At 39.5% G+C, this 27560-nt stretch overlaps 1 protein-coding gene and 1 pseudogene across 1 annotated transcript; one reads left to right on the top strand and one right to left on the bottom strand.

The window, feature by feature from the left end:
* The first annotated feature begins 875 nt into the window (after positions 1-875).
* heyl (hes related family bHLH transcription factor with YRPW motif like) lies at positions 876-7557 on the top strand. Its single transcript, XM_058377359.1, has 5 exons — positions 876-1653; positions 4598-4664; positions 4792-4875; positions 5601-5682; positions 5768-7557. Exons 1-5 carry the CDS (start codon positions 1574-1576, stop codon positions 6436-6438), a joined length of 984 nt encoding a protein of 327 aa, XP_058233342.1. The 5' UTR covers positions 876-1573; the 3' UTR covers positions 6439-7557.
* A 7591-nt stretch (positions 7558-15148) lies between these two features.
* Positions 15149-27560, bottom strand: part of LOC131345023 (uncharacterized) — a 54004-nt pseudogene continuing 41592 nt past the window's right edge.

The following is a 27560-nucleotide window of genomic DNA, read 5'->3' on the forward strand; positions in this document are numbered from 1 at the left end:
GAAAAGAGCTTTGTTTATCACCGCTCTAATGGTGTGGTGCCAAATGAGGAAGGTTTGAAATCCATCAGTACCATCGTAATAACATGCTTGCTGTGTACTAAAGACTGACATAAAAAGGACAAACCAAGAGACTAAATGAAGGATGATTTAACTTACCTTTAACTTATACAAACCTGGCTTCCATAACATCACCATGAGCCAGCCTTATGGATACCATACGTTACATCTGATATGGACTAGAGCTTACACTTTGCACCACCTTCAGACAGTAATTTCAATGCTTAGATATAGTTAAGGTTGAAATGGACCCATCTTTCAGTCAGAAAACTTCAGGTTTGCTTATGAATGTTGAAGTGCAGACACACATTTTATAAATCTATTTACTGGATCTGGAGCATCTGCAACACCCCTGTTTGTTATTATAAAAACAATAATATATAAAAATGAGTGTATTAATATAATCCTGAGATTTGAATCACAGCTTGTCCTGTAGTCAACAAAGTAAGAACAAAAACTGTACAGTGAAATAGTGACCATAGAGGATCTCATGAACCCAGATCTCCAGCTTGTGAAATCATCATTTATTATCAATCAAGGAGCTGTTCATAGAGATTTGTTTTATTTAGTGAAACAATCAGATACTGCATACTATAACATATTATAATTACAGTCCATACAGCACAGCACTAAGAATGAGCTAAATGACAAGCAGAACAGCAGCAATGCAAAATTATGCAACTGCACCAAAGTATTGGGCAATATAATCAAAATATTTTTGCACTAATGGAACCTCATAGAACACTGACACTCCCAGTAAACAGGGCACGGGAGGACTCTGTTGCTCTCTTTCACACACACACACACACACTGTGTGTTTGTGTGCGGGAGAGAGACAGAGAGAGAGAGACCATCCAGTTAGAAGTCACTATTCCCACAACTGTATTATTATCCTTTGAGAGAGAAGCAGCAACTAATTAAAAAGACTGTGTGTGAGAGAGAGATGGCCTGAGAGTGAGAGACAGAAGATGAGGCGGAAGAAAGACAGAAAAGGCTAATTAAAAGGAGGAAAAATGACAGAGGAATACAGAGAGTGGGAGGGCTGATCAGGGCTGGGAAGGAGTGTGAGAGCGTGAGGAGGGGAAAAGAGAAGAAGAGCCAAACTGGCAATTCAGCCAAATTGCCTGAATTTGCCTCTGGAGAAAGAGAGAGAGAGAGAGAGAGAGAGAGAGAGAGAGGAGCCTCTGTACAAAAGGGATCAAGGGAATGTGACTTGGCAAGTGGCAGAGCATAGGGGTCTATTGAAGAAGAAGACAAACGAGGACCAAGCTGAAACAGCAAGAGAACACTAATAAAGAGTCCCCAAACATAGACGTTTTATTGTGGTGAGAGGGAAAAGGCAGAGACACAGGGGGGGGGGGGAGAGGCGTGTTGCTACCCCGGACTGTCTGATTTACTTTCAGTTATTTGTGGAGGGTAGAAGATCTGCTAAAAATTTCCTCCAAAGGATCAACTGCTGTACTGGTTCTTCATCTCTACACAATTCACCTGGTCAGAAGAGAAGAGCTGCTGAACCATGAAGAGACCTCACGATTACAGCTCTCCAGATTCCGATGTGGATGAGCTGATCGACGTTGGACAAGAGGACAGTTACTGGTGAGGATTAAACTTACACATAAACTCACCTGGAGCTTCACCTTTCCTCCTTAATCCTGCAGAGGGCACTGCCCAGTAGCAGGGACTGAGCAGGCACACTTATCTCAGGTGGAATGTCCATGCATGCATTCAAAATAAATTTTATATTTTTTTCTCTTCTAAATTTAGTTGTCATTAACTGGACTGGATTTATTGTGGTGGTTACAAAACTAGACATATCCGAGAAACTCCAATAAGAAATAAATGATATTTAGTAATGAAATTAGTAATCTGAGTTTAAATGGTACCTCATGTTTTTTTTGGCCAGTAATTGGAACTGTCCAGCTAAATCAGGACAAGGAACTAGCAACAGTTCATCACTATAGGTTAAGATAAAAAAATTTAGACTTTAATCTGCTAAAGACTATTTAATTTAGGGGGAAACCTAATTGTTGTTATATCTTAAGTAATATCTTAAGATATATAGCCATCTTTTAGCCAATTTTTTCCTTCATTTAATAACCAATTAAATGAAGGAGAAAATATCATGTTATGATTTAAAGCGATGCAAAGTTTCTTTTTTAATGCTTTTCCTTGCTTACCTTAGCAAATCACAAAAGCAAGCTGTGATAATAATAATAATAATAATAATAATAATAATAATAATAATAATAATAATAGGAGGAGGAGGATTCTGACATTGTAAACTAATTACTGTTGTATAATATTATATAAAATTATATCTAATATAAAATAATAAAATATCTTTCTTGTCTTAAATTTCAGCCTACCTGTGCAATACTATTTTTATTTTTAAATGCAGTCTTTATTTTAGAATTGGATGAAATGGTGCTCATGTGTATTTGCTTCAGAAACAAAACAGTGCGTGGCTGAAGCCTGACTTCACTTAGACAATTATTATTCCTCATTGTGGCATCGATTAGGCCTAACTGGGAATGTTTACTGAATCCAGCTCTCTTCAAAAAGACACTATATTGAGTTTGCTTCAGTGGTGCTTTGTACTGCACGGAAAAGGCAACCATTCCTCTTCCAGTCTGTTCAGCCTGTATTCTGCCAGCATTGTAGAAAACCATGTATTAACTTCCTGGGGGAAAAAAAGGCTGTTCATTATATAACATAATTTAATTCACTTTCTAAATTGTCATTGCATAATCGTATAATCACATTGCATGGTGACATTCTTCAGAATTTGACACGCAAACTCATGTTGAGGTTCCTGGATTGCTGCAGTGGCTCCAGTGATAAAATATCACATTATTTTTAATGTAAGCAAAGATTCTGCTAACAAAACATGTCGACGTTGAAACGGCAGTGGAAAATATACAACGAGAAGTTGGGACTAGAAGAGTGCAAAGATAAAACTGAGTGAAAAACATGGCTTCATATCACAGTGCTGTTGAATTCTCACTTCTGATTGGCCGGAAGGTGTTGATTAATTTTCTATAACTGCAGTGCTGGGAGTACAGCCAGTTTCATATAAATCATGTTTTTATTAATGCGCTTATATACATAGTTTCTGCATTTCAATGGGATTTGTATATTGGCTGCTCAAATATTTAATCAGTTAAATAAATATCTTAAGAAAAGGTTTTATTTTAAGTATTATATTTTAGTTTTTTAAAAAAGGATTTTATTTTTATGATTTTATTTAGCAATTATGGAACGAGGCACTGCTACGTAACAGTCAGAGGTTATTGACTTTAATGGAGAAAGAAAAGAGAAACCACTAAGGAATGAACTGATTTTGGGTGTTATATTGAACATGATAATAGATCAGTTTCATGGACCGTCCTTGTTGTGTCATTTGTATTTGTTGGTAAAAGTGAAATAAAACCCTGGGGAATGCGCTGCTCTTGGGAAACTGGTTGATTGGGTGGATATTCACATACTTTAAACAAATAAACAAACAGACAATAACCAAGATTCAGTTACTAAATGATGCCTTGAGGGTCAAAGGTCAGTGTTAATTTACCGGTGTTAACTCAGGTGCACTTTGGAGATTATAGCTAGTTATGATGAAGATCACATGGGCAAAAAGTCAAAAAAGAGTGACCAGTGTCAAAGCAGATCTGAAGACTATTTGTTGGTTACATTTTCTTATAAACATTAATGTAAGTATCCTACACCGTTTGAACATGAAAAGACTTCCATCCTCCCTTCATCCTTAACCATCTTCTTTCTTTCACTCTGTCATGTCAACTATTCACCCCCCCTCCCCCCCGCCCCTTTATATATCTGTCACAGCTTTGCAGACAAATCAGGAGCAGATTTAAGAATTGTTCTCAATTTTTCCTTTGAAACGCACCATAAAGAAGTTTCATAAGTACATGTTTTTAGGCTTTAAACTGACATGTGCAAATTACGTACAGTCATGGAAACGTTTAGTGCTCTGCAAGAAATGTGTGTCTGAAGTAATAAATATCCGCGTTGGCGTCACGTTATGTTTTAGTTTAGAGATCAAACGTCATAACATAATGAGCATGTCTCTGATCAATTATGGTCTTTAGATGGGAGTAAATATGCTTAAGTCACCAGGAACACACAAGCAAACAAATAGTGTAATGACTCTGGATGAGAGTTAGCGAGGCCAAAGCAAACCAGATCCACACCGAGAACCTTCAGAGGATTGAAGAAGACCAATTGCATGCAAATCCCACTGTACTCTCCGTGCCCTACAGATATGTGATCATCACAACTTCAAAAAAATTTTATATAGATTTTTTTTTTAGATGCAAGAAGCGTATCATATCAGCCAGGCGCTCCTGTGTCTCGTTGTTCTTTGTATTAAATTAGATTGAGTTTGATGATGTGCAACTATGTTTCTGCATTGTATTAAAGCACAATAATGACAACAATATGCAATGACATCAAAGCCTTTAATCTGTCTTTCTTTTGCTCTCTTTTTCTCTATTGCGCTCTTTTCTCTGTGCATTCGCTGTCTCAGTTCTGTCACTGGGTCCATGTCTCCCGGCAGTACTTCACAGATCCTAGCCCGCAAGAAGAGAAGAGGGGTAAATTTATTATTATTATTATTATTCTTTCTCTCTTACCCATTGCAGACATCGATGGTGATGTATCTAGGACATGCTGAATATTGTGTTCTGATTTTTATTTTCCTATCCAAACAACTTTCTGTAGATCATTGAGAAGAGGCGTAGAGACAGGATCAACCATAGTCTGTCAGAGCTGAGGAGACTCGTCCCCAGTGCCTTTGAGAAACAGGTATGAGAGTCCTTAACACAACCTGCTCATGAGTTTGATAAGTAGTGCTCTAAAACATCAACAATACTGGAGAGATCATTAGTTTGTATTTTTTTAGAGGCTCATTTACTAAGTTAATTGCTATTGCCATTAGCAAATCTTCTCCTTCACCCCAACTGACTCCAACGTCTCTGTTAAGATGATCTATGTGTTTCAAAGAAAAGAGGCAGAGTTAATTCCAAGGTGGGAAAAGTGAAAATGGCTCCTGAGTTCCGTATTGTCAGGAAATCACAGGTTTGAATGCCAATGATGACACAAATAGCAAGCAAAATTGGCTGTGATATGCAGGTGGGTGGGGCCTCATACTATCTCCCCTGTCAATCACAGAGGTACAGTATCTCATGTATGCATTTGGAAGATGATAGAGGCTTTGAATGTGTTACACTGCCCTGTGATGCAGCATGAATAGCAGCCGGAAAAGAAGCTGTTGTCTGGCTTCACGTGTCTCAGAGAAAGCACATGTGTACCTTTACCTTCCCTTAGTAGATAGTGAGGAGCTGCTAGTGGGAGGGAATTGGCAAGTGACTAAATTAATAGAGGAATGATTACAAAAATGAAAGTGTAAAGTAAAACAGGAGTAAAGAAAGAGATTATTCAGATTGATATAATCATAGCAATGCTATGAATTATTTTTCATTTTAAGGTATTAAAATGTCACTGTCTTTATTTTACTTTTTCTTGGTTAGGGGTCATCTAAACTTGAGAAGGCTGAGATTCTTCAAATGACAGTGGATCATCTGAAACTGTTGCATGCCATGGGTTCAAAAGGTGAGGAAATATATTTTCTGTACTTTCTATAAGTTGTGTTAGGAGACGTACCTGTGTACTGAAATGTAATGATATTTCTTTAAAGGTTATTTTGATGCTCGTGCCCTGGCAGTAGACTACAGGACGTTGGGATTTCGTGAGTGTGTGGGCGAGGTGGTGAGGTACCTCAGCTCTCTGGAAGGTGCAGATTCTTCAGATCCTATCGGTGCACGTTTGGTGTCCCACCTGAGTCAATGTGCCAGTGAGCTTGACCCTCTGCATCATAGCCCAGCCGCCGTGGCCTTTCCTCCTTGGCCTTGGGGCTCCTTTCCTCAGCTCAGTGCCTCCTCCAACCCAGCATCTTCTTCACCCTATCCCCCTGCCAACCGCCGAGACATGGCCCCTCATGCTGCTGCGACTCTCCTGGCATACCCCTCACCAACATTGTGTTTGGCACCACTGGGAAACCAGGGGGCGCTACTGAGCCCTACATTATCTCCAGTGCACAGGATGTCCTCTGTTTCATCGCACCCTCATAGACTGGCAGCACCGTCCACAGAAGGCTCGACTGTTCCTTCACCTTTGCATTCTGTCCCGCCCCGTTCTCATAACTCCTCCTCCCCTTCCTCTAATTCCTCTTCGTCTTCCCCCTCCTCTTCATCCGCTGGTCATCCTCAGGTTTCCTTCAGACCCTTCGTTGCTCTGAGGTCTCCAGCGGAACTGATCAGGGTCCGCAAATCAGCGCACACTTGGGGAACAGAGATCGGGGCCTTCTGATTCATCTAACTTAGTGGACTTTTCACAAGTATGCAACTCATACCTTGTTGGGACAAGAGAGCTATGATATCACGAGTAATATACATTTCGGTTATAGCCATTACAAAATGTTAAGAATGTATCCTCTTAACACTCCCTATGCTGTTACTTAAAAATGAGAAAGACGTCATGCAAAATCCCAATAGTGTCAAATGAACAATGCAAATAGAGATATGTCCGAATTGATACTTATTATTTAAATGAAAAGAGAAGTTTTAACTCAATGCTTTGGCATCATATTACAGAAAAGCATGTCTGGTGAAAAAGGACTGGAGAAAATGTGCCTTTCTATATAAACACAAACCAATATCAACACAAATTCCATCATCCCTACTAATGTATTTTTCTGTTTGTTTGCTTCTTTGTTTCCTCAGTCATTTAAATATCTTTACTCAGATTCTCATCTATGTTATCCATTTGACATGAAATTGCTTGTGGAGATTTCATAAAGACAAACATGCCTTTTCAAATCAGTGTGTTACGTTATTGTTCTCTGGGTGAGTGCGTCCACTAACTCCTAACCATTAGGTGGCAGCAAAGTAATATTTCAAATGAATGAACTTAAGTGACACCAGTCAGCATGTAGTCAGAATATGATAGAGAAGAAGATGAGTCACATATGTCAGCATTAGCTCATAGTGTTTCTGGCATTAAGCATTACTCCAAGCTTGATGTGGCTTTGGGTTGGATTACATTCACACCAGAAACCATCCTTCGGGGTGCAATATCATCAACATGCCACTTTGTGTTTTTCCGAGCCCTCTCAGAGAGGATTATGGGTATGTTGGAGGGAGGAAGTGAAACGTGGTGATGGTTTTCTGATTTTCTTTGCCATCTGGTCAGTGCTACATCTCATTGCACATCCTCTGAACAGTATGAATACTGTAATTTGAAGGCTTTGCTGTCTATCAGATTTATACTCATGCATACACACAAAAAAGGTATACACTTGAGCGCAAGGTACTATTGACACTTCTGCTCATCAATAATGACACAGAAAGCTTGCTATAAATGTAATTATGCAAAAAAAAAAGATACTCTTTGCCCTGAACAGGATAAAGAGGTTAATGGAGATGAGTGAATTAATTTTGGAACCTGGCAACCCTTCTCATGTTCTTCTGCCATTCACTGACCTCTACATTAAAATAAAAAAAATCTTGGCTCACACAAAAATTGATTTATTCATGTTACAGGATCCTAATACACACACCCCTTCTGGAGCTTTCCTCAGCTCTGTGTATGTGTATACAGGTTTAATGCAATTGGTCAAACATATTGTAATTATTAGGTGTGTATATGTGTGATGAATTCATTACTATACTACATAGTAGTATAGTACAGAACAGAACAGTGCAGTATAGTACATACTACAGTACATTAATGTAGATAAATATTTGTTTTAATTATTAGAGTTAAGTCTTCTGCTCGGTTGGAATGAAAACCTGCACCCCTGGACACCCCTGTCTTAGTGGCTTCAAATCAATACTCTAATGAAAAGAAAAAGTAAAATACAATTAATTAAACAGGTAGAAGCTGATGTGCTGTGATATTTCCATTGTCACACCACTTCCACTGCCTATAGGTTAGCTATAACAGGGTCATCAGCTAGCTCCTGGTGGTAGAGCACCTATTGTAACTGGACCTTAGACGAGGTGTTACTACCCCAACATTTCTACTTTCTCCCCACCTAGAGACAAAGTCTGCTCTTCTAAGCCTCTTCAGCCAAGTCTTTTAGAGCCTTCTGCTGGTTTGTCCCACAGGAGGTGAACAGCTGATTTTCCAAAAAGCCATGGCAATCTTTCTTCTCCTTGCTCCTCCAAAGCAAGATTTGTTTCCTCCTTCTATAGGACAGTTAGCTCTATGCGGAGCACACTCTTGGTGCCACTGGGCCACAATACTCTATCATCATTAAGACTTGTATAGAGTGATCTCACTGAAGAACTGGAACTTCCTGGCTGAGATTCCTGACGATTCTCATTCTTCAATCCTGCATACAATTAACTATCCTTGATGGAAGTTCCACTTGGTGCCACTGTCTTCTTTGATGAAGTAGATGGAGGACAACCTCTCTTTCATACATCTCATACATCTCTTTCATCAATTTTATTCAGTTTTATTCACTTTATTTATTTATTTTCATTAACTCCAGTCCACTAGAGGGAGTGATAAGTGGGAGTAAGCCATGCCTTTTCATCATGGACATATATTTTAAACTCTAATTAATCCAGATTAGTATTTTTTAGGAAATTTTTATTTTATTTTGTTGTATTTATTATGTGATTCTAAGATAGATTATAATGCAAAACAGTATGGTTTGATGTTCATACAGCTATTCACTGGGCATCTTATATGACTGGAACGTCTCACTCTGTTAGAAAATATGATGATGAGGAAGCAGGTCATCCATCTTCCCTACTGTTGTCTTGTATTCCTATGGAGACAGATGCACTGTAAAAACTGTTCTTGCCAGACCCTCATCATAATAACATTCTGACAAGGACACCTTTTGACAGTGTTGAATAAAAAACAGTTAACAATATCCAGCCTTGTGCCAAGAGGCCAAGGGTAACTGTTAACATGATACTGCCACCACAAGTGGATTGTGTTCTGATATATAATCCCATCTATGTCAATTTTGACTCAGTTTTGTAAAACAAATGTGGAGAAGTTCAATTACTCATCAGAAAAAGTAGGTTGAAAATATGCAAATTCAGGGAGTTTATTGTGACAAACAGAAGGAAACAAATCCTAAGGCAAAAATCGCTATCCAGAACAAAAATCCCAAGGTCAGGTGACATGCAAAAGATTCAGTATGGGCACTGGAGATAGAACAATGTCAGAAAACCAGGTCAACTACAAAAATGCTGAGTTCTATTTCACAACCAAAGTGGGAATTAAAGTCTCTTTTTAAAGGTGTGTATGATTAGGAAGATATGTACATGATAAAAAAATGATTCAAGTCACTGTGAATATTACAGAGTTCTTTAGACTTTGGAACTATAGTCCAGACGGCCATGTTTGTAGCCTGCAGTGTGTTCTAGGAAAACTGTGGATGCAGATGTTAACACAAAACCCTCTGAATTATTAGTTTATTTGTATTTATTGGTGTTCCTGTTTGAGTGAAATAAGGATGTCTGATTCTTGCATAAACACAGTGTTTCTGTATGTATGTGGGAAGAAGGGTGAATTTCTATGAAATGTTTTTCCCTATAGAAGAACCGATGTGGACCTGTGAGAGAACACCGGTGATCTGTTAGGTTAAGAGTTCCATAAGACACTCTTCAACCGCGTGAAATGAAGAAAGGCCTGATTTCGGCTTTACAGAAGGTCGGCTTACACTGAGTCACATTTGCCTGACATTGAGCAGAGAACTGCAGAAATTGCTGTCTGTGGCATTAAATGACTCTAACATGCATTTTCTCTATAGCACATGTTCAGAATAAACACATTCTATTAAAGCCAGAAGGCAAAATCTTCTCTGAAAGTGATGAAACCAGAGCTGTGAAATAATTTGGATCCTATTCTTCTTCATCTATTATGTCACACATCCTTTGTTCTATCACGCATCCAGACCTGGCAGCTCTGCTTGTGAAAGATTTGTACTAGTATTTGTACTTGTACTTGTACTAATGCTTATTTCATTACCACTATGCGAATCCTAATACTTCAATTGCTTAGATGCTGCGTGGCATCCTTGTGTGTTCTTTGGGATTCAGTGCTACTCTATTACTCTGTCTGAAGTGTCTGGCCTCTGCCCCTCCCCGTGGGAAAGCTGGCCTTGTGTGACTGCGGTGGCCAAAGCTGGAAGCTGTGGTGGCAGCCCTGACTCTGCTGCTGCCAAAGGAATGGTAGGCAAGAGGAGATTCTCATGCACACACACACACACACACGAGAGAGAGTCTAAACATACTGCAACATAAACACACAAGCACACACTCTCCTGCCCACATCCAGCATGCCACTTGTCCAGCCCCATTCTGCCTTGTGGATCCACACTTCAGCCCTTACAGACACAGAGTCCCACCACAGCTGGGAACAAACACACATGCACATACACACACTGACATTTTATATGTGTAAGCACGCTCTTTTTGATATATAAACTCCAAAAAAAACATAGTCACACAAAAAAAATTACCCCAAAACCAAAAACATGCATCCTTTTATGCATTCGAAAGGATCGCTTTAAATCACTCTAATGTGTTGCTCTTTGATGTTCAGACAAACACTTTAATTGCACTACTTCTTGAGGGAATACCATGTAGTGGTACTGTTTGTTATACAAGACCACCATTACGCATTGCTTAATTGTTAAAGGACAAAAAATTACCCACATTATAAAGTCAATGAGGGAATAAGCGAATATGGTACAATGTACTGTGTCGCTCATGTGACACAGTCATGGATACTGTAAATTTGTACCTCCCAAAACTACCGCTGTAATCATAAAAGCTTTCCTGTGCTCATCCAGTGACACATAATCGCAATACGCTCATAATAAACATTCGATTTCCTTTCAACACATGTAGTACAGATAGCAGCCTTCCTGGGTTGTGTCCCAAATGGGATCTAGATTGCTGGGTCAGCGCGCTGGCATTACTGATCATTCTGTACTTCCCAATACCTTCCTCTCTGATGATGAAGATGATGATGATGTTGAACACTCAGATAATAAAAACAGAGCTGATGCCCATCTCTATTTTCTGGAAGGCTTTGGCAATGGCCATACAACCTCAGCTTCCGCATCTATCTATCTATCTATCTATCTATCTATCTATCTATCTATCTATCTATCTATCTATCTATCTATCTATCTATCTATCTATCTATCTATCTATCTATCTATCTATCTATCTATCTATCTATCTATCTATCTATCTATCTATCTAATAGCAGTATTTATAATTATAATAGTATTTCTGTTCTGTAAAGCTGCTTTGGGACAATGTCCATTGTTAAAATGCACTATACATAGATGGAGAGAGCACATACACAATTTATGCTCTCGTGGTATTAACAAAAACCCCGAATTAGTTACATTAAACAGTCATTGTGTCAGTGAGCATAGAATAGACCACTTGCAGTATACACACCATGGGCTCTATGGCTCTGACGCTTTATAACAGCTTCAAAATAGTAATCCAAGCACTTTGTCTGTCTACCATGAAACTATCCATCCGTCCATTGTCTATACCTGCTTTATTCCTAATTAGGGTCACAGGGATCTGCTGGAGCCTATCCCAGCACACATTGGGCGAAAGGACGGGGTACACATGAAACTCTATTAAACTAAATTAAATAATAAATAATACCAGGAACATTTACATTATTAGTATTATAGTATTATTTACATTGTCAGTATTATAGACAAGAAAAATAACCGATGTTAAAATGATTATAAAATAAATATAATAAAATTATTAATAAAAGATAAAATTAATTATTATTCCAAAATTATACCCCTCGGACATATAGTATAAATATAGACACATTTGTGACACAGACATTGCAAATATTAATTAAGAATTAAGAAAGTTTTGGTTCGTTCATTCCTGATGGCTTTATGTTTATGTAACTTGCTTATCAGAAACTTGCTTACAAAAAAAACAACTTTTCTGTCATTGCATTTTTAGTGATGAAATGTGAAACATTGTCGTTTTTAATTTTAGAACTTCAAAAATAATAAATAATTTTTATAAAGAATAAGAAAAATAAAAGAACAAAAGCATTGTGGTCATTTGCAGCCAGTTCATGTTTGGATAAATGATGTGACAAATCTGGGAAGACTCACTACATTAACAACCGCTATTTCAAGCCTTCTCAGATGGCTCTCTAATGCTCTCAGTGGTCCTTATTCAATGGTCAATAAAGCCCTGGAAACCATGTGACAGACTGTATTTATTATTGTTGTTCAATTTAATTTAACTTTGCTGATTAAACAGCAGTTCATTTGACTAAGCAGTTAGAGAATCATATCAAAATATGGGTAAACACTTGATGGTTTTTCTAGTGCAACTTTATTTCGTGTCACAGTATAATTGACTTTGAAAGGAATCTTGTTTTTCCTTTTCACAATAGCTGGTGCAGCCAAATGCTGCGCAACGTTCCGGCATTCTGTTGACAGAAACGCACAAAGGCAGAAATGCAGACCAAAAACTTTCACATACAGCCAAGTCCCATTTTGATAATATTACACAAGCAGTGAGCTCTCTCCACCTTTATGCCTATGCCACTAGATGGTAGAGACTCTGGTCTCTGGTTTACAAGATCATCTTTCCCTCAGAGTTTCTTAGCATAGTATCTGAACACATACAGTAATTACCCATAACTAACAACAAGTTTGTAGGATTTCTGTGGAATTACTAACACAGCCAAGATATCTGAAATAATGTTCCTTCCATAGCTTACTTTCTTTTTTAATTTATGGCAGTGGAGGTTTAAGTTTTTAAGGCTCTAGGTTGTTGACCGGAGGATCAGGGTTCAAACCCCAGCCAAACCAAGCTCCACTGTTGTGCAATTGAGCAAGGCCCTTAACACCCCCAACTTTATACCAGGGGTGCTGTATAATAGCTGCCCCTACACTCTGACCCCCAGCTTCCTCAGCTGGAACACGTGAAGGAAAGAAATCCAGTGTGTTGTAATGTATGTGTGGTTATAATAAAGGCTTCTTGCCCTCAGTTCTTCTTTCTGTTTGTCAAATAAAAATGTTACTTACTCATTTGTATTCAGAAACTCAAAGCTCAGATACTTGAATATAACCCTTTGGTTCATCCATCTGTCTGCGTGTCAGTACACAGTCGTGTGAGATTGTCATTAATATCTGAAACTCAAGTAATATTCAAGCAAGGTATAAATACGCCAAAAGGTCCCCAAAACCACTCAGGTACTTTCCATGTTAATCTTTGGTGTGTAGTTGCAGAAAGCTGCCTCACTGGTGTGTGTGTGCATGCTGCATGCAGTAGAGGGAGTGCTTTAGTTGTTGGGCTGCTGGTTGCTTTGGATAGTAATTTTAATGTAGAAAGGCGTACTGCTCCACTGAAACATACCTGAATCCCTGAAGCTACATCAGCATCACTGTTTAGTATGCTTTTGACCCCACATGCACTTACGTGAATGGTCTGGCTTTACAATATATGACTACAGGAATTGTAAGTCTTTTCTTTTTTTCTTTCTGTTTCTTTGTCAGTTAGAAATAGTGTATGTAAAATTTAACAAAAACAGTTTAACCTCCTGGACCAGTGACTACTTTTTCTTTTTTTCTCCCCTGATCTCTTTCCTTTTCTAGCCTCCTCATATAAAAAGTTTAATTAAAACATCAAATGCAGTTGGGAAGCTGTGCATGCTCTCTCGCTTCTCCAAACACTTTATAATGTGGTTCATTTTTTCTCTCAAATTCCTCAAGCGTTCTGTATATCAATCAGCACCATTAGCATATTATTCCCTCAAGAAAAGCAACAAAAAATCCTTCTGAATACATGAAAGGATGCATGTTTTTGATTTTGGGGTTATTGTTTGTTAGACTATGGATTTTTGAAGAGGTTGTATTTCAAAAGGAACATGTTTGCACATACTGAATGTGTGTGTGTGTTTGTTCTCAGCTGTGGTGGGGCTCTGTGTTTGTAAGGGCTGAAGCATGGATCCACATGGCAGCACGTGGGTCTGGACAAGTGGCATGCTGGATGTGGGCAGGAGAGTGTATGCCTGTGTGTTTATGTTGCATAATTTTAGACTCCCTCTTGTGTGAGTGGTGTGTATGTGTGTGCATGAGAATCTCCTCTGGTCTGCCAATTTTTTGCAGGAGCAAACTGAGGGCTGCTACAGCAACTTCCAGCTTTGGTCACCGCACTCACACAAGGCCAGCTTTCCCACGATGAGGGGCAGAGGCCAGAGGCTTAAGACACAGAGTGGCAGTGATTCCCAGAGAATAAAACACAAGCAACATGAAGCATCTAAGACTGTTGCATCTGAACATACACTGATCAGGCATAACATTATGAGCAGTGCCAGGTGAAGTGAAATAACACTGATTATCTCCTCATCATGGCACCTGTTAGTGGGTGGGATATATTAGGCAGCAAGTCAACATTTTGTCCTCAAAGTTGATGTGTTAGAAGCAGGAAAAATGGGTAAGTGTAAGGATTTGAGCGAGTTTGACAAGGACCAAATTGTGATGGCTCAGAGCATCTCCAAAACTGCAGCTCTTGTGGGGTGTTCCCAGTCTGCAGTGGTCAGAATCTATCAAAAGTATCCTTTAACTCCTGTAAGTATCCTTTACATCCTGTAGATATGGAGGCCCCACTTCGCAACTTACAGGACTTAAAGGATCTGCTGCTAACATCTTGGTGCCAGATACCACAGCACACCTTCAGGGATCTAGTGGAATCCATGCCTCGATGGGTCAGGGCTGCTTTGGCAGCAAAAAGGGGAACCAACACAAAACACCCAAAATGTAAATATTAAACGGAATATTAACAAAGATGAATTATGCAAAATGGTAAGATGTGCATAACGGTAATAAATTCGGATATGGATATTAATATGAAATTAGTCTTCTATGAGTCTGTACAACAATGAAGAGTCTTTAACAGTTAACATCCATATGTACAGCAGCATTACAGTGAATCAAATAAAACACCACAAAGCACAAATCTTTCACAAGAAGAAAAGATAGGACATTTAATCAAATTATTTTATTGTGTGCAATGGTAGGGTGGAATGGTTTCATTCTCCTTATCACAATATTGATTTAGAATTTGCAGAACATTATTAAATTGTACATTCAATATTACAAAAAAAATTTAAGAAAATGCCTTTAAAATGTTCCACAAATAATTACAACATATAAACTTTAAAAGATTTATTTTCACTCTTAAGCATTAGGCATAAAGCTTTTTTTAATAGAGACACCACCAGTCACTGAACAACACTGTCCCCAGCAACCAATCATAAAAACCAATAGTCCTATTTTACAAGTCATTGTATCTTCTGTGGCCCCAGTTTGGCCTAGACTCAAGACTGTTACTCTCTTTATAACACTAAGCAGGGTGAGCAGTAGATTCACTGCAGTTCCTCAGAGAGAAGCCAGAGATCACGCCGTGACTGTGCTTCACCTTTTCAGGTATGGGGAGAGCCATGACATGCTTCAAATAACATCCACGCCTGGAATAACACAAACAGGGACACACAAATAGATAAGTCATTATTATTTCATGTTAATGCTTATAATTTTATAAATTAAATACATTTTAAGTTCATTTTGTTTCCATGTTCATTAATTATTTTTGACAGATCTTATTTTTCAACACTACAATACAGATAATATTATATATTTACCTGACGCTTTTATCACGGTTAAAAGGTGGGACATAAGTGTAAAAATGGCAGTTTGGGTCTTTTGTGCATGTTTCTCGACAGATCTCAGATGAATCCGTTTTAAAATCACGGTAATCATGGCCTGAGAAGTGAAGGCCTTGGTAGCGTGCTGTTGCCCAAACTTTGGAAGAAAATTGAGAATTAAGAAGAGAGAAAAAGGGATAAATTAAGAGGACACCAGGCAAAAAGCATCACAGGCTGAATAATAGGGTCTTAGCATGCTCAAGTAAAAAACAAACCCTTTGAGGGTGTACAATTTCGTGTTGGGAACCCAGAAAAAAGTTCTTCTTCTCTATCGGGCTCTAACTGGCTTACATCTTGAATATACTTCAGGAAGCAATGCATATTGATCCTGAAAGGAAAATCAGATTGAAAATAAAACACTTTTGGCATTTAAACATTTATGTAATATATTTAGGACATGAACTATTAGGCTGAGATTGTGTTTTCTAAAGCCATTGATACAGAAAGCAGCAAAGGGAGACTTAAAGGAGATTAAGATGTAAATTAATATGCTTAGACATTTATAAAACATTTAGTCGTTCTATTGTTCATTTTTGCTTTAATTAATATTTTTTGCACCATAACATTCGATGAGGACAATTTTGCCCCCTAAGTAGCACTTACTTAGGATCAGTAGAATAACTGGATGTTGTGTAGGTGAAATGTGTGCAGCGGGGATGTGTGTTACACAGGAACTGACAGTGTTGAGGTGAGGCAGCAGGGACATTATAAATGTCATTTCCTCTGTAGTGTATGTTAGCAAAGATCTCCTCCTTACAATCTATGATGAGACATAGGTTTATCAAAATGATATTAATGTTAATATTTCTAGAATTCTATACCAACACATATCGTGAGAGGATCTGTTTACCTTCTTTAGTCTTATACGATGCATCTGAAAACCCTGACACAAGACCAGGTGTTTTTATGAGTACAGATGGGGTTGGAACAGTCCAGCGGAATTTTAGAAAGCATTTGTTCCTGCAGAGAAGTCATCAACTTTAACTAGTAAAATGCACTAGGATACACACAGTGGGTTAATAGAGAAATTGTGATAAGACCCACTTTGTTAACAGTTGTACATTGTACTGTATATCATGCAGAATGGATACTGGTCAGTATACTATTTTGTGTATTTTGTGTATCTCTTCTGTATTCTGTAGTGTTTTGTTTTTTCTTTTTGCTCTGTCTTTTTGTCTTGTACTGTTTGCACTAGGTTGCACTTTATGTGGCTAGCACAACTTACTTTAAGTCCTTAGCTCTGTGTTCTTCTATGTAGCTCTGTGTTGTTCTCTGTAGCCCCATGTTGTTCTATGTAGCTCTGTGTTCTTCTATGTAGCTCTGTGTTGTTCTCTGTAGCCCCATGTTGTTCTATGTAGCTCTGTGTTGTTCTATGTAGCTCTGTGTTGTTCTCTGTAGCTCTGTGTTGTTCTATGTAGCTCTGTGTTGTTCTCTGTAGCCCCATGTTGTTCTATGTAGCTCTGTGTTCTTCTATGTAGCTCTGTGTTGTTCTCTGTAGCCCCATGTTGTTCTATGTAGCTCTGTGTTGTTCTATGTAGCCCTGTGTTGTTCTATGTAGCCCCATGTTGTTCTATGTAGCTCTGTGTTGTTCTATGTAGCTCTGTGTTGTTCTCTGTAGCTCTGTGTTGTTCTATGTAGCTCTGTGTTGTTCTCTGTAGCCCCATGTTGTTCTATGTAGCTCTGTGTTGTAGCTCTGTGTTGTTCTCTGTAGCTCTGTGTTGTTCTATGTAGCTCTGTGTTGTTCTATGTAGCTCTGTGTTGTTCTCTGTAGCCCCATGTTGTTCTATGTAGCTCTGTGTTGTTCTCTGTAGCCCCATGTTGTTCTATGTAGCTCTGTGTTGTAGCTCTGTGTTGTTCTCTGTAGCTCTGTGTTCTATGTAGCTCTGTGTTGTTCTCTGTAGCCCCATGTTGTTCTATGTAGCTCTGTGTTGTTCTATGTAGCTCTGTGTTGTTCTCTGTAGCTCTGTGTTGTTCTATGTAGCTCTGTGTTGTTCTCTGTAGCCCCATGTTGTTCTATGTAGCTCTGTGTTGTAGCTCTGTGTTGTTCTATGTAGCTCTGTGTTGTTCTATGTAGCTCTGTGTTGTTCTCTGTAGCCCCATGTTGTTCTATGTAGCTCTGTGTTGTTCTGTGTAGCCCCATGTTGTTTTATGTAGCTCTGTGTTGTTCTATGTAGCTCTGTGTTGTTCTATGTAGCTCTGTGTTGTTCTCTGTAGCTCTGTGTTGTTCTCTGTAGCCCCATGTTGTTCTATGTAGCTCTGTGTTGTTCTATGTAGCTCTGTGTTGTTCTATGTAGCTCTGTGTTGTTCTGTGTAGCTCTGTGTTGTTCTCTGTAGCCCCATGTTGTTCTATGTAGCTCTGTGTTGTTCTATGTAGCTCTGTGTTGTTCTCTGTAGCTCTGTGTTGTTCTCTGTAGCTCTGTGTTGTTCTATGTAGCTCTGTGTTGTTCTATGTAGCTCTGTGTTGTTCTATGTAGCTCTGTGTTGTTCTCTGTAGCTCTGTGTTGTTCTCTGTAGCTCTGTGTTGTTCTATGTAGCTCTGTGTTGTTCTATGTAGCTCTGTGTTGTTCTATGTAGCTCTGTGTTGTTCTCTGTAGCTCTGTGTTGTTCTCTGTAGCTCTGTGTTGTTCTATGTAGCTCTGTGTTGTTCTATGTAGCTCTGTGTTGTTCTCTGTAGCCCCATGTTGTTCTATGTAGCTCTGTGTTCTTCTATGTAGCTCTGTGTTGTTCTCTGTAGCCCCATGTTGTTCTATGTAGCTCTGTGTTGTAGCTCTGTGTTGTTCTATGTAGCTCTGTGTTGTTCTCTGTAGCCCCATGTTGTTCTATGTAGCTCTGTGTTGTTCTGTGTAGCCCCATGTTGTTTTATGTAGCTCTGTGTTGTTCTATGTAGCTCTGTGTTGTTCTATGTAGCTCTGTGTTGTTCTCTGTAGCTCTGTGTTGTTCTCTGTAGCTCTGTGTTGTTCTCTGTAGCCCCATGTTGTTCTATGTAGCTCTGTGTTGTTCTATGTAGCTCTGTGTTGTTCTATGTAGCTCTGTGTTGTTCTGTGTAGCTCTGTGTTGTTCTCTGTAGCCCCATGTTGTTCTATGTAGCTCTGTGTTGTTCTATGTAGCTCTGTGTTGTTCTATGTAGCTCTGTGTTGTTCTCTGTAGCTCTGTGTTGTTCTATGTAGCTCTGTGTTGTTCTATGTAGCTCTGTGTTGTTCTATGTAGCTCTGTGTTGTTCTCTGTAGCTCTGTGTTGTTCTCTGTAGCTCTGTGTTGTTCTATGTAGCTCTGTGTTGTTCTATGTAGCTCTGTGTTGTTCTATGTAGCTCTGTGTTGTTCTCTGTAGCCCCGTGTTGTTCTATGTAGCTCTGTGTTGTTCTATGTAGCTCTGTGTTGTTCTCTGTAGCCCCATGTTGTTCTATGTAGCTCTGTGTTGTTCTATGTAGCTCTGTGTTGTTCTCTGTAGCCCCATGTTGTTCTATGTAGCTCTGTGTTGTTCTATGTAGCTCTGTGTTGTTCTCTGTAGCCCCGTGTTGTTCTATGTAGCTCTGTGTTGTTCTATGTAGCTCTGTGTTGTTCTCTGTAGCCCCATGTTGTTCTATGTAGCTCTGTGTTGTTCTATGTAGCTCTGTGTTGTTCTATGTAGCTCTGTGTTGTTCTCTGTAGCTCTGTGTTGTTCTATGTAGCTCTGTGTTGTTCTCTGTAGCCCCATGTTGTTCTATGTAGCTCTGTGTTGTTCTCTGTAGCTCTGTGTTGTTCTATGTAGCTCTGTGTTGTTCTCTGTAGCCCCATGTTGTTCTATGTAGCTCTGTGTTGTTCTGTGTAGCCCCATGTTGTTCTATGTAGCTCTGTGTTGTTCTATGTAGCTCTGTGTTGTTCTATGTAGCTCTGTGTTGTTCTCTGTAGCTCTGTGTTGTTCTATGTAGCCCCATGTTGTTCTATGTAGCTCTGTGTTGTTCTATGTAGCTCTGTGTTGTTCTATGTAGCTCTGTGTTGTTCTGTGTAGCTCTGTGTTGTTCTGTGTAGCTCTGTGTTGTTCTCTGTAGCCCCATGTTGTTCTATGTAGCTCTGTGTTGTTCTATGTAGCTCTGTGTTGTTCTATGTAGCTCTGTGTTGTTCTATGTAGCCCCATGTTGTTCTATGTAGCTCTGTGTTGTTCTATGTAGCCCCATGTTGTTCTATGTAGCTCTGTGTTGTTCTATGTAGCCCCATGTTGTTCTATGTAGCTCTGTGTTGTTCTATGTAGCTCTGTGTTGTTCTGTGTAGCTCTGTGTTGTTCTATGTAGCTCTGTGTTGTTCTATGTAGCTCTGTGTTGTTCTGTGTTGTTCTATGTAGCTCTGTGTTGTTCTGTGTTGTTCTATGTAGCTCTGTGTTGTTCTATGTAGCTCTGTGTTGTTCTATGTAGCTCTGTGTTGTTCTATGTAGCTCTGTGTTGTTCTGTGTTGTTCTATGTAGCTCTGTGTTGTTCTGTGTAGCTCTGTGTTGTTCTATGTAGCTCTGTGTTGTTCTTTGTAGCACCAGGGTCCTGGAGAAATGTTGATTCATTTCACTGTGTACTGTGTCAGCTATATATGGTTTAAATGACAATAAAAGCTTCTTGACTTCTTGACTTAACTTTATCTTGTATTCTTCAATTCTAATTTATTGTTTTTAACTGAGCTTATTTTACAGCACTACAGATTAGATTATATTATATATTTACCTGATATTCTCATCATGGTAACAAGGTAGGGCATAAGTGTAAAAATGGCAGTTTGGGTCTTTTGTACACGTTTCTCGGCAGAGCTCAGATGAATCCGTTTTAAAATCATGATAATCATGGCCCAAGAAGTGAAGGTCTTCATAGCGTGCTGTTGCCCAAACTTAAGGGGATAAAAATAAATAAATGAATGAAAAATCAGATAATGCATGTTATGTTAAACTGTACAGTTTCAGCATGCTTAAGCAGAAAGAAAATCAGACCATTTGAGGGCGTGCAATTCCGTGTTGGAAATCCAGAAAACATTTCTTCTTTACTAACTGGCACTAGCTGGCTTACATTTTGTGAATGCTTCAGGTAGCAATGCATATTGATCCTGCAGGGGGAAAAAACAGGTTTAAAATATTCAGGGAGTCTTTTGTGGTGCATTTCACTCTTTCCTACCCAGCAAAGACCAGGAGTTAAAAAAAACTGAGAAATTATACTTAAATGTAGATACTGTGACAAAATGTAAATTAAAAACAGAAATATCCAGCTGAAAATGTACACGTGAAATTAAGAATAAAAGCTACTTTTAAATATAATAATTATTCAAAATGTTAAGCTTAATTAAACAGTAAGCTTTTTTAATAGAGACACCACCAGTCACTGAACACCACTGTTCCCAGCAACCAATCATAAAAAACAATAGTCCTATTTTAAAAGTCATTGTGTCTTCTGTGGCCCCAATCTGGCCTAGACTCAAGACTGTTACTCTCTTTCTAACACTTAAAGCAGCAATACTGAGAAATTATACTAAAATGTTGATTCCATGACAAAATCTAAGTTAAAAACAGAAATATCCAGCTGAAAAGGTACAAGTGAAGTTAAGAATAGAAGCTACATTTAAATAAAATAAGTATTGAAAATATTAAAAGTTCAGTTTAACTGAGAAAAATTAGGCAAATGTTATGATTTTATTAAAAAAACAAAACAAACTTATCACTCTATTAGAATGGAATTTTTAACTATGCTGTTTAGCCTAAAATTATCATTCAGTCTCTGTAGGGTTGTTGGTCATATACAGTATCTCACAAAAGTAAGTACACCCCTCACATTTTTGTAAATATTTATTATATCTTTTCATGTGACAACACTGAAGAAATGACACTCTGCTACAATGTAAAGTAGTGAGTGTACAGCCTGTATAACAGTGTAAATTTGCTGTCCCCTCAAAATAACAACACACAGCCATTAATGTCTAAACCGTTGGCAACAAAAGTGAGTACACCCCTAAGTGGAAATGTCCAAATTGGGCCCAAAGTGTCAATATTTTTTGTGTGACCACCATTATTTTCCAGCACTGCCTTAACCCTCTTGGGCATGGAGTTCACCAGAGCTTCACAGGTTGCCACTGGAGTCCTCTTCCACTCCTCCATGATGACATCACAGAGCTGGTGGATGTTAGAGACCTTGCACTCCCCCACCTTCCGTTTGAGGATGTCCCACAGATGCTCAATAGGGTTTAGGTCTGGAGACATGCTTGGCCAGTCCATCACCTTTACCCTCAGCTTCTTTAGCAAGGCAGTGGTCATCTTGGAGGTGTGTTTGGGGTTGTTATCATGTTGGAATACTGCCCTGCGGCCCAGTCTCCGATGGGATGTTCTGCTTCAGTATGTCACAGTACATGTTGGCATTCATGGTTCCCTCAATGAACTGTAGCTCCCCAGTGCCGGCAGCACTCATGCAGGCCCAGACCATGACACTCCCACCACCATGCTTGACTGTAGGCAAGACACACTGGTTGCCGCCACACACGCTTGACACGATCTGAACCAAATAAGTGTATCTTGGTCTCATTGGACCACAGGACATGGTTCCAGTAATCCATGTCCTTAGTCTGCTTGTCTTCATCAAACTGTATGCGGGCTTTCTTGTGCATCATCTTTAGTAGAGGCTTCCTTCTGGGACGACAGCCATGCAGACCAATTTGATGCAGTGTGCGGCGTATGGTCTGAGCACTGACAGGCTGACCCCCAACCCCTTCAACCTCTGCAGCAATGCTGGCAGCACTCATACGTCTATTTCCCAAAGACAACCTCCGGATATGACGCTGAGCACGTGCACTCAACTTCTTTGGTGGACCATGGTGAGGCCTGTTCTGAGTGGAACCTGTCCTGTAAAACCATGGTCTTGCCCACCGTGCTGCAGCTCAGTTTCAGGGTCTTGGCAATCTTCTTATAGCCTAGGCCATCTTTATGTAGAGCAACAATTCTTTTTTTCAGATCCTCAGAGAGTGCTTTGCCATGAGGTGCCATGTTGAACTTCCAGTGACCAGTATGAGAGAGTGTGAGAGCGATAACACCAAATTTAACACACCTCCTCCCCATTCACACCTGATACCTTGTAACACTAACAAGTCACATGACACCGGGGAGGGTAAATGGCTAATTGGGCCCAATTTGGACATTTCCACTTAGGGGTGTACTCACTTTTGTTGCCAACGGTTTAGACATTAATGGCTGTGTGTTGAGTTATTTTGAGGGGACAGCAAATTTACACTGTTATACAGGCTGTACACTCATTACATTGCATTGGAGCAGAGTGTCATTTCTTCAGTGTTGTCACATGAAAAGATATAATAAAATATTTACAAAAATGTGAGGGGTGTACTCACTTTTGTGAGATACTGTACATGACTAACATTATGTAGTTTGCTAAACAATTAATTAAAATAAATATCATGTAAAAAGCCAATAATTTTGATTAACTAGAATTTGACTTGCAGCCTACCCAATTTGTTATGTATTGCAATTGATGCTAGTTAAAAAGATCAGATTAATGAAGAAGACACCTGATTTTATATGAGTCAGTGCTTACTCCAGCATACTGCTCATGTGGGCTCCTCATACTAAAGCACAATACTACAGGCTTGTGGCTTATCCATCTTCATATCATATCTATCTCTGTAGTGTCGAAACATTCTACTACTCCCTTAAATCTTCAGTTCATTTCTAAAAATGTTTTTAAATGACTGTCATGACTAAAGTCTTACTAATGGAACCAAAGTCTTAATGCTTATTAAAGTGTAAACTAAGATGCATGGGGGTGTAAAAGACAGGTAGTTTTTTTTTTATTGATAATTTTTACTTCAATTAAATAGAAAATAAAGATTTTATGAGGACAAATTTGACAAATTTTTTGTTTTTACCCCCGATGTATTTATTAGACTCCTTTCTCATAGTAGCACTTACTCAGGATCAGTAGAATAGTTGGATGTTGTGTAGGTGAAATGTGTGCAGCGGGGATGTTTGTTACACAGGAACTGACAGTGTTGAGGTGAGGCAGCAGGGATCTTCGCAATGCCATTGCCTCTGTAGTTTACGTTAGCAAAGATCTCCTCCTTACATTCTATGATGAGACGTAAAGAATGGAAAATGATTGTGTTGATTAAAATATTAATTATAACCTTTCATAATTCTATACAAAACACATATCATGAGAGAAACCGTTTACCTTCTTTAAATTCCTTAGTTTCTTGCAGTGAATCTGAAAACCCCGATACAAGACCGGGTGTTTTTATGAGTACTGATGGTGTTGGAACAGCCCAGCGGAATTTTAGCAAGCACTTGTTCCTGCACAGAAATCACCAACTTTAACACACAGTAGACTATATTCAGATTTAAATGAAGGGTGTGTATTGAAGATATACACATTATTACCACAGTATTACCTGATGCCTTTATCTCGGTAAGAAGGTAAGACATAAGAGTAAAAATGGCAGTTTGGGTCTTTTGTACACGTTTCTCGACAGAGCTCAGATGAACCTGTTTTAAAATCATGGTAATCATGGCCAAAGAAGTGAAGGCCTTCATAGCGTGCTGTTGCCCAAACTATGAAAGAAAATGAGAATTAAGTGAAGTTAAACTTTAGCGTATTTGCATGAACAGAGTAGAAGGTAGAAATAAAAAAAATAAAAAAAGCAAACCATTAGAGGGCGTGCAATTTTGTGTTGGAAATCCAGAAAAAAGCTTTTCTTCTATAACTGGTTTTAGCTGACTGACATTCTGTGTATGCTTCAGGAAGCAATGCATATTGATCCTGTAGGAAAAAATCAGTTTTAAAATATTCAGGCTATTTGAAATTAACTCTGATGTATTTATTGATAGAGACTTGATAGATGCCGGAAATGTAAATGACTTTCATGCTATCCATTTCAGTCTGTTTCTCAGAGTAAAGACACCAGTGGTGAAGAATAATAACGAGAAATTACAACATAACTACAGATATCATGACAAAATATTACTTAGATAAAAGTGGTCACATCCAGTCAATGAAATTATTATTCATTTACGGTAAAATAGATCAATTTTTAATGTAAAAATGTTAGAAACTGTTAAAAGATTAATATCATTTTAAGGCAACTATGCTTTTTAAATCGGTTTTTATTAGACTTCATTTTCTAGCACTTACTCAGACTTGGTAGAATAACTGGATGTTGTGTAGGTGAAATGTGTGCAGCGGGGATGTCTGTTACACAGGAACTGACAGTGTTGAGGTGAGGCAGCAGGGATGTTCTCAATGTCATTTCCTCTGTAGTGTATGTTAGCAAAGATCTCCTCCTTACAATCTATGATGAGACATAGGTTTATCAAAATGATATTAATGTTAATATTTCTAGAATTCTATACCAACACATATCGTGAGAGGATCTGTTTACCTTCTTTAGTCTTATACGATGCATCTGAAAACCCTGACACAAGACCAGGTGTTTTTATGAGTACTGATGGGGTTGGAACAGTCCAGCGGAATTTTAGAAAGCATTTGTTCCTGCAGAGAAATCAACAACTTTACCTAGTAAACATTGGAAGTATAGTTTAATTCTATGTTTGTCTGCGTCACACAGTGGGACATAACATTCATCTGCCACTTTATTAGGAACACCTGTGCATTTGATATTCATTCTATTACTGTAACAGCATATATAGACGACATCCTGATTTACTCCCCCAACCCCGAGGACCACATCAGACATGTTCGTGCTGTCTTCAACCGCCTATCGGAACACAGCCTGTATGTCAACCTAGAAAAATGTGAATTCCATCGCACATCCATGACCTTTTTTAGGTTATGTGCTTTCACTGGAGGGGGTGGAGATGGATCAGTCCAAGGTTTCTATGGTCACTGCCTGGCCTGAGCCCACTAGCATCAAAGAGCTACAACACTTCCTGGGTTTCGCCAATTACCGCAGGTTTATCCGCCATTAAAGTACCATAGCTGGACCACTCACTTCTTTACTTAAGGGCAAACCCAAAAAATTTACATGGACCAAGCCAGAGCAGCCTTCCTGAAACTGAAACAGAGTTTTACCTCAGCTCCCATACGCCCAGTCTGCCGTTTGTTGTAGAAGTGGACGCTTCAAATTGTGGCATAGGTGCGGTATTGTCCAAATGTCAGAAGGACTCTGGGAGGTTACACCCTTGTGCCTATTTCTCCCTTAAACTCACCCCTGCAGAAGCAAACCACAACGTGGAGAATTGGGAGCTGCTGTCTATGAAGGCTGCTCTGGAAGAATGGAGACACTGGCTAGAAGGGGCTCGCCACCCATTCCTTGTGTTGACTGAACACAGAAATCTAGAGTACCTCCATGAGGCCAAGCGCCTTAACCCGCGCCAAGCCAGATGGGCCCTGTTTTTCACTAGGTTCAAGTTCACTGTCACATATCGACCTGGTTCAAAGAACGAGAAGGCGGATGCTCTGTCTCGGATATATGAGACCAAGGAACCACCAGCACACCCTGAGCCCATTCTCCCACCTTCTGTCCTAGTACAACCTATCCTGGCCTGTCCTAGTAGAACCTATTGAACCAGTGTTAATGTTTTCAATGATAGAGACTTAAAGCACTTTTGTATGTCGCTCTGGATAAGAGCATCTGCCAAATGCCAGAAATGTAAATGTAAATGTAGTAGCTCCTGTTCTATGGGGCATCATGGAAGAAATCGAATGGGCTCATTCCACTGAAGCCCCACCTCCCGCCTGTCCTCCCACCAAACTCTATGTACCCACCTCTCTACACCAGCAAGTTATGCAGTGGACCCATGAGAGTCCCAGCTCAGGGCACCCAGGCATTCACCGCACCTCCCAACTCTTACGTCACAGGTTCTGGTGGCCCTCACTCACGACAGACGTGGAGAGGTATGTCAAATCTTGTACCATGTGCGCTCAATCCTGTACTAGCCGCCAACTACCGGAAGGGTTACTGGAATCCCTTCCCATTCCATGATGACCATGGTCACACCTGTCCACAGATTTCCTCACTGGCCTACCAGAGACTCATGGGTTCACCACAGTAATGGTGGTTATTGATCGGTTCTCCAAAGCATGCAAGTTAATTCTTATGTAGGGATTACCTACAGCTATGGAGGCAGCACAAGCCTTATTCCACCACGTGTTCACACTCGTGTGTGGCAGGCATTCTGTAAGCAGTTGGGTATGAACGTCAGTCTGAGCTCAGGATATCATCCCCAATCTAATGGCCAAGCACAGCATCTCAACCAAGAACTGGGGAGGTTCCTGAGGTTGTACTGCAACAGGGAGCAACATCGCTGGAGTGATGGGCTGAGTATGCACAAAATTCATTAACCCAATCCTCCACAGGCCTCAACCCTTTTCAATGTGTTCTAGGCTATCAACCACCCTTGATAACAACCTGAACCGCAACCTGAAGTTGCAACTCCCCTGTCGTAAGCTAAGCCCTAAGTTTATCGGGCCATTTAAAATCATTCATCAAGTTAATCCAGTCTCTTACCATCTGGAACTGCCCGCTTCATATCACATCTCACCTACATTTCATGTTTCACTTCTTAAGCCATTCCAAGAACCGCTGGCATCGAACCATGCCACCAGTGAACCACCTCCTCCCCTGGACATTGACGGGTCCCTCGCCTACCAGGTACATGCCCTCCTGAACTCTCGCCATGTCGGATGTCATCTTCAATACCTAGTTGACTGGGAGGGGTTTGGCCTG

The sequence above is a fragment of the Hemibagrus wyckioides genome, linkage group LG24 (genome assembly GCF_019097595.1).
Source record: "Hemibagrus wyckioides isolate EC202008001 linkage group LG24, SWU_Hwy_1.0, whole genome shotgun sequence".
In the NCBI taxonomy this organism is placed as follows: Eukaryota; Metazoa; Chordata; class Actinopteri; order Siluriformes; family Bagridae; genus Hemibagrus; species Hemibagrus wyckioides.

Excerpts from the sequence above, each read along its gene's own strand:
- heyl (XM_058377359.1), top strand. The coding sequence starts at position 1,574 with ATGAAGAGACCTCACGATTACAGCTCTCCAGATTCCGATGTGGATGAG. Across the intron at positions 1,654-4,597 it reads GGACAAGAGGACAGTTACTG|TTCTGTCACTGGGTCCATGT; the intron begins GTGAGGATTAAA and ends TCGCTGTCTCAG. Across the intron at positions 4,665-4,791 it reads CCCGCAAGAAGAGAAGAGGG|ATCATTGAGAAGAGGCGTAG; the intron begins GTAAATTTATTA and ends AACTTTCTGTAG.